The sequence below is a fragment of the Scomber scombrus genome, chromosome 15, assembly GCF_963691925.1.
Source record: "Scomber scombrus chromosome 15, fScoSco1.1, whole genome shotgun sequence".
Lineage (NCBI taxonomy): Eukaryota > Metazoa > Chordata > Actinopteri > Scombriformes > Scombridae > Scomber > Scomber scombrus.
The window spans coordinates 24,689,255-24,702,873 of record NC_084984.1 but is presented as its reverse complement, the minus strand read 5'-3'; the positions used below and the strand labels follow the sequence as shown (position 1 = coordinate 24,702,873).

Here is a 13,619-nt window from a genome sequence, read left to right as displayed (position 1 = left end):
TACAGCTAAATGGATTGTATTTGCTAGTCTAAATAATTCAACCACTTTAGCAATCTGTTCCAATCATTAATCAAGCTAAAAACCGCTTCCAGCTTCTCAAATAAGAGGATTTCAATAGATTTTTTACTCCAAGCACAAGGAGAGGTTGTTTTTTAATCCATCAACACCTCAAACTGCCAAAAGCTGCCAAACTATTTGAAGAGATGCTGAATAGGAGTACAGAAAAACTCTCATATGAAAAAGGTCCCCAGCTCACTACCTTTAGAGGAGGCGGTGAATCTGCAGACTACACCAGCTCAATTTATTACACCACCGTCATGCTACACAATACAGAGTATGCTGACCTTTCATTCACATTAGCATTTCAATCACCACAATCAGAGCTTGATTGATCACAGCTTACCTGCCTGCATTCTAAAATTAGGACAAACATGAATCAACCCAGCCTAGAACTAAACTACTGACACACAGCCACAGAATGAGGAGAGAGACACACAAACACACATTTGTTCAAGTGCATCCACAGCTCTGGAGTACCTTCATCAGTGAGACTGTTCATACTGCTCATGTAGTGATTCCAGCCTACTGTTAGCTGCAGATGCACACAAACAATGGCTGACTCTCTCATGGCGCTGCAAGAGTTTGGTCTTAGTAAGAATAACTATCTTTTCCACACACAATTGAGACTGTCTTATGATTTATAGGGGCAGTTTTTTTTAAAGGCTGGGACTGCCAGGAGTCACTATATACCTAAAACCACCTGACTACAGCATTTCTAAAACTAAATAAATGTACTCTGTCACTGTATTAAGGCAGAGTCTTCATGAAGGAATGTCTGAAGTCATGAAATGAGTCTCTTAAATCATCTTGTTGTATAATTGAAAAAAAAAAAAGTAATTTAAGTATCTTTAAGAACACTGATCACTTTGCATGACTGACTTGAATCTGACAGTTCTCCTGCACTCCAGACACTATGTGAAGGACTTTTGCAGGTCATTGTCCTCAGTTCTTTATTATTATTTAATCATGACTTGACAGATGTCAGATCACTCACTCCAATGAATGCAGTTGCCTAGCAACGTTAAATGTTTAAACATAAGCCATATGGAAATAAATGCATGTACGGGTAAATTTTAGCCCATGGTGGTTCCAGGTAGAAATGCCTGTGTTTTTAAATCAGGATTCATCTTGACTACTTTTAACAATAGATGGTGCCACACAACATTATTTTAGGAAAAGTCAAAGACTAGGGCACATGAATATTTTATTAACATTCTAGTGTGAATGGAAAGATATTTACTACAATCCCTAACTTGTATAAATTTAATCCAGAATTTTTATTGCAACTGTGTGAAATGATAAATTCATAAATAGTCAAAGTAGTCAAGACAGTAATCCTATTTGGATTAATTCTGACATTCAGCTTCATCAACTCCACCTGTAACTAACAGAGGTTTTAATTACTCATCAAGCTTTGACATTTTCTTCTATTAATTGAAAAACTGTTTAGTCAATAAGTCAAAGTCATCAGTTATGTTAGTTATCCTTGAGGAAAAGTTCAAGTTTATGTTGATTAAGTTTAATTGTTTTATTTGAATGAGAAAAAAAGGCAACATAACTTGATAGATAAATGTATTAATTGCAAAACTAGTTCTGTTACCCTCACATTATTTTAACCCTCCTCTTAAGGGAAAAAGTGCTACATAAAGATAACTGGGTTGCTCAGTCTTGAGTGACTGTTTGCACTCAGCTCAACAACAGTTGAGTCAATGTGCAATGCAGACACTGACGAATGGAAAGACAAACACTGTTAAACCATGTTTAAATGCACCACTCCCTAAAACTATCTGTAGAAACACTAAAAACCCTTTCTGTGCTAATTTTCTAACACATTCTGAAAAAGTTTGAAAATATTTGTAACAATTAAAATAGAAAACACTTTTGTCATTATGCAAGACTGTAATGTTGGAGCAAAGTAGTAGTAGTTTAAATGGAGTCAAAGATGGCAGGAAAAGTTTCCTTTTTTCAATTTTGTGAGTAATGTTCTGGAAATCGGTTGCGTTTCCTCGAAATCTTACACACACACACTAATTGACACTTAACACTTTCAAATCAGGCATATCAATAAACTTTCGACACAGCTCCCTTAACTGGAATCAAGGTTACATAAACGTGGCATAAATCTGAAAAAACGGCTAATGTTAAACCCATTTTAGAGACCAGAGTCATGAAGCTTTCTTCTCTTGATGAGCTTACTCTGTTTACAATATAATCCCACAGTATACTGACTCAGCTGACCATACCCCCTCTTTTTGTTTTTCCTCAAGTTGACTGACATCAAGATGCTGAGCTGAGGGGAAAAAAGTCTGACCACGACCGAGAAAAGAGGAAACAAAAAATGAGTCAAGAAATGACTAAATATTGTCTTTAGAAGCCTCTGAATGGCAGAAGATGTCTTCAGTGAAACACATTCATCAGATAAAGTGCTTTGTGGATGGAGGATAGCTGCTAAGCATGCGGTGGGTTGAGCTTGGGGACGCTCCGGCACTTTGCTGAAATGTTTCAACAAAAAAAAAAAAATCATTGCCAGACTAAAATGTTACATTAATTGAATTGAAGTGCGGTTGTGTGAGCGTTTTCATTAGAGTATCCCACCGTTAATGTGAGTTGGGCTTTGTCCAACTTCGTTGATCTAGGATTTCAAGACATGCTGGGCCAATTTAGACATTGTTTGGTATGTTCTTGTAATTTCCAGACATCAAAAGTTTGCCACGCTGCCAGACACTTTGGGAAGCAGCCCAACAGAAAAAAATCCTTTGTATGCGATGATTCAACCCATGAAAACCCTTTATCCTTCATACACAATGATACTGAAATAAATTAATCAGATGCAAGAAAAAAAAAAGCCATCAGCCTAATCTTGACAATTGTTGCCTTCTGCTTTAAGGTATCTCTTATCTGGTGTCACAGTGGACAGGGGGCTAAATAAGCTATTCATCTGCAGACCAGGAGCTGAAAGGGAGTAAAGTCTAAAAATCACAAGTCCTGAAGATGATCTGGTAGTTAATCTACAAATCTAAAAAAAAAAAAAAAGGTAAACAACCGATCACCATCTCAACTTTAGCTGCGTGCTTCACCAAAAATGTATATGTCAGGGCTACGGGGCTACAATACACCTGTCTAGTGGGCTGTCAGTGGGTGAAATCCAACGCTGAACTATAAATCAAACATACCCTGGAGGGATTGATGAAAGGACTGCTGCTAACTCAAGCATCAAGTATAAATCCAGCTGAAATGATCTATCAATGAACAGTCAGAGTAATCAATGACATTAATAGTTGCAGCCTTGTTAAACTGACTTTTACACCATGTCCTAACAACGTAAGTGTCCAGCTATCATGTTGCATTACATAACATCAGACGCTCTGTCCACACTAAATTGCGTTAAAATGTTAAATATGCACATCTGTTTCATCATGTAAACACACCACACACGTATCAGCTGTGGACTGGAGACATCACCACTCAAGTAAAAGATGGGAGAGAACTTACTATCCTATGTTTAGATGTTTCTTTACTGGAAATGACAAAAAAGCCAACAGCAGCTTAACCAGAAACTTAACACTCCCTGCCGATCGAGCTGAGCCAGCTTTCATCTTATTTATGTTTTTGGAGTGACATGAGGAGATAGAGATAAACTCCTCATTTTAACTACATGGATCAGCTGTTTCTCTTGTTCGGGGGTAAACAGAAACAGGATGTCCAACAAAAGTTCAGCTAAAAAAAGAAAAGAAAAAAAAGCTTGAGAAGAAGAAGAAGAAGAAGTCAGTTAGGACACTCCATTGAAAAACAAAGCAATCTAGGTACAACTACAAAAACCACTTGTCACCACCCATCAGGCAATCATCCAGCTCTATTTTACTGTGTATCTGACTAAATCGCAATACAGCAGAACATGCTTCAGTAATGATCTATGGGTAAACCAGACTAAGAACTTTAATTCAAGGCTCTGGCAAATGTTCTTTTAGAAGAATGCCATCTAGTATTTTGATTTTGAGACTCAACTGACATTTAAACAAAAGGGGGACCAAAAGGTACAAAACCAATGCTGTAGGCAGTGTTCGTTTGTCCTTTCATTTTAAAATTTTATTTTATTTTTTTAAAAAGGTAGCTATGCCCTAGAGCATACCCTGCTTTACTCTGAAAGAGACTATAATATACAAAATGAACATCATGCTGTATTGAATAAGACTCCAAACAGGTGATCCAGAGCATAAACTCAGTTAACTGTTTACTGTGGTAATAATCAAGTGAGAAATTAGGTCAGTTTGTCATATACTTCTATAAAATTGGACTAAGACAGTACTGCAGGTTTAAGTCACGTCTGCACTGGCTTCATTCTTCAGACCTGGAACTACATGCTTCATTTCAACCATACTGGGGAGGAGATAACTTGCCAGTATGGGGAATGAAAATATGTGGAATAGAGGTCAAGGTCAAATTAAACTTGGACAAAATCCCATTTGAATTCATGGCATATAAAAATAAAGCCAGTCAGTGGAGGTATTGTACTGGACAGCAGTATATGGAAAGGTATTTTTCTAATGGTTTTGTCCACCTCATTTATAGACACCAGAATAGAAGCACCTCTAGGAATACTAACAATAATAGACACAGCTGAACTCCTTTACCTTTTCTGATGGGAGGTAACAACTTAGGAAATGTATTGCCAAGCTGTTGTATTGGATTGCTGCATCTTGTACAGGTGTGTTAATGTAGTGGCTACTACAGTGTATGTGATGAAAGATGTAAAGATGTATGAGTCATTAGATAAAAGGTCCTGTTCATACTGTTTTGTGTTGCCCTTTTCAACCCACCCACTCTGCTTAAAATACCACTGAAAATAAGTGAGTTATGGAATACAATGTTCTCTCACTTTACATGTTTAATCCCTTCATTCTTAATCCATCACTAACAACCTGTATAAACCATGTTCATTTCATAAGAAGCCTGTATTCTAAAAATTATTAATATCACAAAATGACATGGTCACTTTGGTGTGACTTTGATATTTTACTTTCAAACTACTCATTCCAGTTGGGCTGCTAATCCAAGAAGTCTACCAGCAAAACAAACACACACCATCATCATGAGTTGTTAAATGAGGAAACAGTTCACATCAACAGTAAAAATCCTGACTCATCAGCCTTACCTACTGCTCACTGCTGACGTGTGTTTAATGCTGACAGAGCGCGAGAGAGAGAGAGAGATCATAGGAGAGCCTGAGGCACCCTGTCACTTAGACCTGTGTTGATCAAAAACAAAATTCACTATGTGAAGCAGTGAAGTATCTTAAAAAGTTGCAGTGGAGTTTTCACATGAAACAAACATCAGTCTGCTTTTCTGCTGAGTCTCCAACCCAGCCCATGTTTGTTTTTGTAATCTACAAGGACAGCTATGGAGACTCAGGCTGGGTGTCACTTCACCACTACTTTCTGTACCAAGACTAAAACCATAAATATCTTATGAGCATCTAAAAAGGTGTTTAACTAAAGATGCGAAAGTTCTCAAATGTTAAAGGTCTCAACACAAGGAGTATTACAAGAACTAACATTTGATTTTATTCTGATCAAAGAATAAGTGAATATTCCACATCTGACCACATATTCAGTGTTAGCTTTCAGTACTTGATTGATATCAGTAAGAAAATTGTCAATTAAAAAAAAAAAAATGTATCAAGCAAAATGACAGATGGAAAAACAACAACTAAGGGCCAAAAAAATAGCTTGCTTTTAATGGATAGGAATTCGAAGGTTTTCTCAAATATTTAATAAGCAGATTTAAATGACTAAAAATATGCGTCCAATTCCTACATTGCTCATAAACTTTGTGCGTTTCTGCTCCTTAAAATCGCGCACACTTTACTGAGCATTTTTCCATGCTAGAGTTGACCTGAATCGACCCTGAGCATCAGTATTGGGTCAGATCCAGGAATCGGCTCCAATAAAGCAGAGCTAATGCTGATCCTGTCATTACTCTACTCTGTTTCTTCCACCTCGGTCTGCTGAGTTGCAGCACGGCTCTCTTTTACAACAGCCTTTCCTTTTTATTCCTATACTAGAGTAAGAATTAGTGTGTGATTTTGCATGTGTGGAAATGGCAAAATATATACTGTCAACTCCGACTCTCACTCATTATCAAAGCATACAAAACCTTCAGCTGGGAGCTTCTTATTAAGCCGGCACTGACCGCTGCTTTCACTGGTTAGAATGACACACGGTAGCAGATCTTAACAGCTGTGACTAATTAACACCTACTTTATGAGTGACTTGACATACAAAAATTAACCTGTGCTGTTAGGTTTGTGTGCTCTCAACAAGCAGCTGTCTGTGCTTCAAAGATTATTTGTGAGGGAAGAACCTCCACTCTGCCATTTGACTGTGGTTCCAACATCCAATGAGTGATCCATCTTCTGTCTAGTGGATCATGTCACATCAACTTAAGCTCATCAGTTTAACAGTTTTGAATCAGGACCTTTGGTATTTGGATTACATAGCTGCTGAAAAATGTGTGCCAAAGTCAAAGGGCTATTTCAATGTGCAAGATTTACATTAAATCAGCTTTGCATTTCTTCAGTTTCTCTATAAATATAAGTGTCAGATCAGACTTTGTGATGCCAGTAATCAAAAGACTCAGATCATGATAGAGGCCAGAAATTATTTGATCATGCTGTACAGTTTGATTTTTTGGATGTATTTTTACATTTAGCTTCAATTTCTGTAGAATGCAAAAATGATGATGAGCAGGCTTTTGAAACCCTGATTACCTAGTATAATCCATCACAGTCAACATCAATTCTGCTCTCATTTTTACCAGAGCTACATTATCATTCAGTGGTAATACACATCAAGAAGGAGAGTTCAGTCCGTTCAGCACAACCTCATATCAATTATATAACTTTCGCACTTTGAGAGGGCTTTCCACTAATTTGTCTTGTACTTCAATCAACAGAAGCCAACAGCTGCCTGTAGCGTCTGTAACATAGCATGGTTTACTGTGATGTACATTAAGCGTGAGACTTAGTGAATGGGCTGCAACACGGCCCTTGAACTGTTCCATTACTGCTCTGTTTAGTACAGAAGTCCAATCATAAAACTATAATGCAGATATATGAAATAGGACAGCCTGATAAGCTATCTGAAGCTTTAGAATAGGCTCCCAGACACTACACAGATAGTACTTCAGATATATGCACGTATTATACACTAACATTTACAACCTATCAGCCAGCTGTGAAGCTAAACTGCAGGGAGTGACGTGCCAGTGTTTTATTTCCTTTAGAGTGTATTCTCATGGGTTACTACTCCAGCGTCTCTAGGAAGGCTAATTGACGTGCTGTCAGGAAAACTGCACACCCTGCACTTTGATCCAATCAGCACAACAACACTTCAAATTGTAACCTGAAATATACAACCCTGGAAGAGTATATTCTCCTTCTCCCTGCTGTGTCAGACCCAATTTTTTAGCTGACTTTTAAAAAGACTCAACTCTCCAAAGTGTACACCGCTGCCACAGAGCAAGGGCGGAGGAAATTTTACCCACTTTGTATTCTTAACAGTTAAGAAATGAAACCACCTCTACCACTTCTAGATTGTTTTATGTCTTTTTTGTTTATGTTTTGCATAACTTATTTATTGCAAGATTAGTTTATGATGACTAATAAAAAAAGAATGCATACAGGTTTTGGAGAGTTAGAATAAGCAATGTTTTTACAGGAGGATGTTTGGGTATGCTTTAGCAAACAAGTACACTAATTCTTTCAATGAAAAAATACACATTTTGATCAATTAAAAAAGTATGTTTTTCACACTATTGCACAATGTTTAATCTCACTTGTATTCCTTCTCATAACAACTAACTCAAATGACATCTACTTTATTCTGAAAATCACTTGTTTTTTTTACAACAGTGGTCCTGCTCCTCAGTCACATGTTTTTAGGTCACTTATGCACACCAAGCTAAAAGACATGATCATTTCCAGCTCTTTATTTTTATTCTGGGACTCCACTACAGTAGTGTTGCAGTTCAAAAAGAAAAAAAACAACTAAACTATCTTACACTGACCCTTTATGTAGCCCATCAGTTCAGCCTCTGTCTCTTAACAAGCAGTTTAGCTCCCTGTCTCTTTAAGACCCCCCCCATCCAGATAAGCCCACTCTGTTGTGATTGACCAGTTTACCAGCAGCCTGTCGAGCAGCAGCTGTATCAGAGTCATGTTAGGTTACAGCCACTGACTGTACTGTATATAAATATGGACCTGGTGTCTCCACTTCATACCCCTAAGCAGAAGTGAACCCAAAATATCTCCTTTCCGTGAGCTGCCATCATGCTGATGCAAACCAAACACTTCCTGTGTTACTGCTTCATATTAAAATCTTTAAAAATGACTAACATTTTTAAAAAAGAAAGAAAAATAGTAAATAATTTACATTTTCCTCACCGAATTAACAGATATTTGTTAGTGAAAAAACGGTCAAAACAACATGGAGATATTTGGATCCATTTGTGCAAACCACCAGCACACCAACAGGTAAACCACTTATTTTACTTTGCTGTGTAATGGAAAAACACTCAAAAAGTGCCAGCTCAACTTGAGTCACCTCAAAACATGGTAAAAAATGGCTGAGCACAGCAGTGAACTGGTGTGCTGTTTGAGGAGCAGATGACCATATAAGGAATCTGTCATGAGCTGACATCAGCTCGGACTGAAGTAGAACAAAAAAAAAAAGTTGGAAAACGAGCCTTCAGAACAATCTGAGGCCTGTGTTTGTGCTCACAGGGATTACTTCTAAATATGTTTAACTCAGTATTTGATGCCATTGTTATAATGAAAAGTCAACACTAACATATTTATGACTGAAAATAATGAAAAGGATAATAGGTCCCCTTTTAAGTATCTTGATACAGGTGTTAATGAAGGCACGAGCTTGAAATTACAGATTATTTCATATGATAATCATAAGGGCTGTCCTGAACACCTTTTTATGGGCTTTGAAGCATCCACTGCAATTATACGAATTTAGTCAAAGCTTTGCAGTGGGGGTAGCTGAAAGAAATGCCGAGATAGCATCAAGGGGTGAGGAGAGCAAAAACAGACAGAGGGGAAGAGATGAAGGATGCAGCGGGGGAGAGCGAGTTACAGTGCTCCTCCAAGACCCGGTGTCACTGGCGCTGCTGGGGTTTTTGCCAGTCTGTGTCCAGCTTGCGGTGAAGCTACTGCTGCTTCCCTGCTGGAAAGCTGCTGCTGTTAGTGAGAACATGGAAAAAGGCTCTCAGCATGGTGACCCGCCACAAGATGCAGCAGCTTCAGTGTGAGCTGGACACCGACTGATAAAACATGCTCACCCTGCTTCATATTGGACAGCTCAAAAAACGGATTTATACTACACACATGAACATACTAATACTGATTTTGCCCTGCGAATATCATGGTAACAAAAAGCTTGGATGGATTTGGTATGGTCCTAACAGTCATTCACCTGCTTCTTCTCCCTCGTGGCTTTGAGAGATTCAACAGGCTCTGAGCTGCACTCAAACAGCTCCCTCCAAAAATAGGAGATCATTGTGCTTTATATAAACGCTGTCACACTCGAGGTCATGGTAATGCAATTTTCCCCAGTAACAGAAACGGCTGCAGTGTAATCCTCCTCCTCCTCCTCCTGTCCACCACCCCGCCCACTTCAAGAACCAAGCGCACCCCCACACGGCGCACCCCCCTCTTCCTCCTCCTCCCTCATATAGCTGAGGATCTGGGTCTAGCATGGTATCACAGTAACCATGGAGGGGGGGAAAAAAAACAACATCCATTTTAATCAGGCCAGCGTTACTACTGCTGCCGCTGCTGCACTCGCCGTTATCTAATTTGCGTGCCGTCTTGTTCAAATAGGCTCATACAATCTCAATCTGTGTGTATGTGTGTGAGTGTGTGTACATGTGTGTTTGGGTTTGGAGCTGAGAATGAGGTGGGGGGGGCGGCGGTGGCTGTACGCATTACTATAACTAGTTTTGATTCACTGTATCCCCCCCTAAAGCCATTTTCCACGGTAGGTGGGCATTCAAGAGAGTGAAATCTGTGCGAGACAGCAGCAGCCAAACAACTCATTCTGCCTCTCTGACCTGTTTTTGTCATTGAGCCTGAGTGTAAACTACTGTTGGGATGATTGGTGACTAGTTTAAATGAAACGGTGCCAAAAGTTATGCATATATTTGATGCACCTGTAGCTAGAAAAGCTGTTACTCAACTGCTATTAAAATTGATTAGGGGAATAATATTGAACAAACAAACTCATTGAATTGTAGCCAATACTTTAAGCTACCTATAAAAAGGTGTGGAAAATGATAGAGCGCAAAGCAGCCAAAAGACCCAAGAAAGCTTTTTCAATTAGTAATAAATACATAGCTTGATATTTAATAAGCTTTACTAAATAAAGTAGTGTTTGCTAGTCAAGTTGTATAAGTGTAACAATCTGAATTAGGTGCTGGTAGGATTAGTCAATTAATGAGTCAATAGAGAAAATAACTACTTGTTTAAATGACTTAAATCATCAAGCTTAAAATGTCAAGGATTTGTCGGTTCCACATTCTCAAATATGAGGATTTGCTGAAGGGCTGTGACTATTTCTTTTTAGATTAATAGATTCGTCATGTATTCTTATTAAATGTCAAAAGAAGGGGGGGGGGGGGAATTGTGAGAAAAAATATCAATTATATTAAAAGATTTCAGCACTTTTGTGAATTTAAATGAAGTAGTTATTTGTTACAACTCTTCTATTAGAATAGTATTAAATTGAAGGAGTTTTCAGCTGTTGGTTGGAGGGGAAAAAGCAATGTGAGGAATATTTCTAACTATTTGCTGGCTTTTTGGAGGCTGAACTCATGATTATTAACCCCCCCAAAAAAACAGGTTTAATAATAATGAAAACTGCTCCACAGGTACCACCAGTTGGTAGTAAAAGCTTAACCTTGGTCACTCTCCTCATAATTAGGCCTACATTGGGATCACCTGTGGTCGGTAATTGGCCGCAGTCACTCCTCCTCCCTCTGTGCCCGGAGCTGCTGCTACTGCCTCTGTTGTCAATATAATCGCTCCATACCAATCCACTGAAACCTCTTTTTTTCCCTCCACCTCCTCTGTCTCCCTCTCTTCCACTTCAAGAATAAAAATAAATAAATTACCACCTCACTGGGGGTGGTGATAGTGATGGCAGAGAGGAGAATCCCAACAGTGGAAGTGAATGAGAAATCAGGACACACAAACACAAAAACACACACACCGAAAAGCAGCGGTGGAAGGTGGGGGGGTTTATCCGTAAGAGCCGGGGTGTTTTCAGGGTGAGATTAATTGACCGCAGGGCTAATTGGCCGTGAAAGAGCAGCGACGAACGGCTGTCGTACAGCAGGCAACACAAACCAAAAACGGGCCTCTCTACTCTCCACTCTCCTCTCCAACCCCCCTCTGTGTCTCTCTCTCCTCTCTTATCCCTTTCATTTCATTCCCAGAAGGAGAAATACTGCGCTCTAAACCAATGACTAATTTTAAAAGAAAAAAAGAAAAAAACAACACAGCTTGTACCCGCATTTAAAGAGCACAAACAAAGCAGAAAATAGTCCCTCCGAGGACGTTATTATAGAAGGTTGATTAGCTCAAGGTGTAGCCACGCACGGTCATTCCTTCAAGGAGCAGCCGAGACAGGTGTACAGCTGCTGGGTAATGTTAGCTAACCTCACAGTGTTTCCCTTCGCCGTTCACAACACACATAGAAACACACATACATATATATATATATATATATATATATAGAGAGAGAGAGACAGAGAAGGAAGGGGAGACTTACCGTGGACGTTAACGCAGTGCTGGAGACATATTAGCATCGGCAGCAGAAGGAACCCCGGTGTGGACGTGACCATCTCTCGCACTGTAACTGAACGTTGTGCTAACTGAGCGCTCGCGGGGCTGCCTGTCTGTCTAGCTGTCTCGCGCTGGCCTGCTTGGTCTTTAATTCTGCCGGTTCACGCGCCAACCACACATACACAGAACACACTCAAGCGCGCGCCCACACTCGCGCTGACACACAGCAGAATAAAAAAGCAGTGAATAAACAGGAGGCAGCCGCCACTCAGACCACGCGCGCCCTTTGATCTCGTTCTATAACCACGCGCCGCGGTGGCCGGTCGGTGTCCCGTGCTCTCCTCCTCTCAAGCTGAAATCCATTTCCATTAAATTAACGGTAACGAGCGAGCACAGTGACCGGTTAGTTGGAGGCGCTGCACGGAGCCCGTCACAGCTGAGGAGGGTTTTTTTTTTTCTTCAGTACGTCTTGTTAACCCTTCACTACCCGCATAAAATATAGCCTAAAACTATTTTATTACATACAGACAGAGGAAAATAATCAATTGTAACAACAACAGTAGCCTAGTAATGGTGTGTGGTGATTTGTTACAGTCCCCTCCAGATATCTTTTAGGAAATATGAAAACATACTGATTTGAATAATCATTTGTGTGTGAGAAATGTATTTTTAACCACACAAAAAATCAATTAGCCTACCTAGTTAGACATTCTTTAAATGGCATACACTCCTCCATCATTACAAATCCATAATAGGCTATATGAATTTGCTGGAGAGATAAGATGTATCTTTATTGATTCCCCCTTTGGGAGAAATTCAAATTGACACAAAGCAGCAGCGAAAGGGTGAAAGTGATCAAAATGAATAAAATAAAAATACTATATACAGTAAACAATCTCTGTGTAAATAAATCTGCAATATATAAATGTGCAATATGCAGAAGTTCCTGAGATAATATACATGTGTACAGTCCAGTCATATATGAGCACTGGTGGCTTTATATTTCCAAATCACATTTGTGTAAATCGAATATTGGATCAGGATTGACTCCAAACTAGTTGTGATGTCACAAATCATGCTCATAGGCCCACCCCTTAAAAATCAGATAGCCTCAACATCATTCTGAGGCTCAAACATCCAACTGAAGTAACAAAAAGAAAAACACATTTTTGAGTACAGTTACCTGGTATGTGGTGATTTTTTCAAATAAAAAAACCTGTAAACCTTCACCAGTAGCATTATACTGTACTGTATGTAAATCCATACTTGCATAGTTACAATTTAAAACTGATCATAAGACTTCCAACAGTGCACTTTAAAGTGAGCCCATGTTACCTTTTGGTGAACAGCGTCCACTGTGGTCATTAGTGGTAATTACAGGATCATGGCACATTAAATATTAAATTTACTGACTGAGAGCAACTGGAACAGACCTCATTCTTGTGTTCTTGTTTGTTTGTTTGTTTGTTGTGCTAATTCTGCATAACTGAAGGAGAATATTTTAAGGAGAACTATTTATTGCCTCTAAATAGGAAAAGTCTAAATTACCTTCAGCTAATCATAATTTCTCAAATATTATAAATGAAATGTCTCATAATTTTGAACTACCACTTCAAACGCACCATATGTTTGATTCTGGTTTTATTGCCAATCATTTTGTAAGAGCAGATGTCTCATTTTTCAAAGAGTCAAAATCAAATCCTGGCACTAA

General features: G+C 39.0%; 1 protein-coding gene across 2 annotated transcripts in view; it reads right to left on the bottom strand.

Moving 5' to 3' along the window:
• vldlr (very low density lipoprotein receptor) overlaps positions 1–11,967 on the bottom strand; it is a 68,467-nt gene extending 56,500 nt beyond the window's left edge. For both annotated transcript variants that reach the window (XM_062435243.1, XM_062435244.1), the window contains exon 1: positions 11,895–11,967. In XM_062435243.1, the coding sequence (XP_062291227.1) occupies positions 11,895–11,967 (73 nt within the window). The remainder of the gene's footprint in view (positions 1–11,894) is intronic.
• Between the last annotated feature and the right edge of the window lie 1,652 nt (positions 11,968–13,619).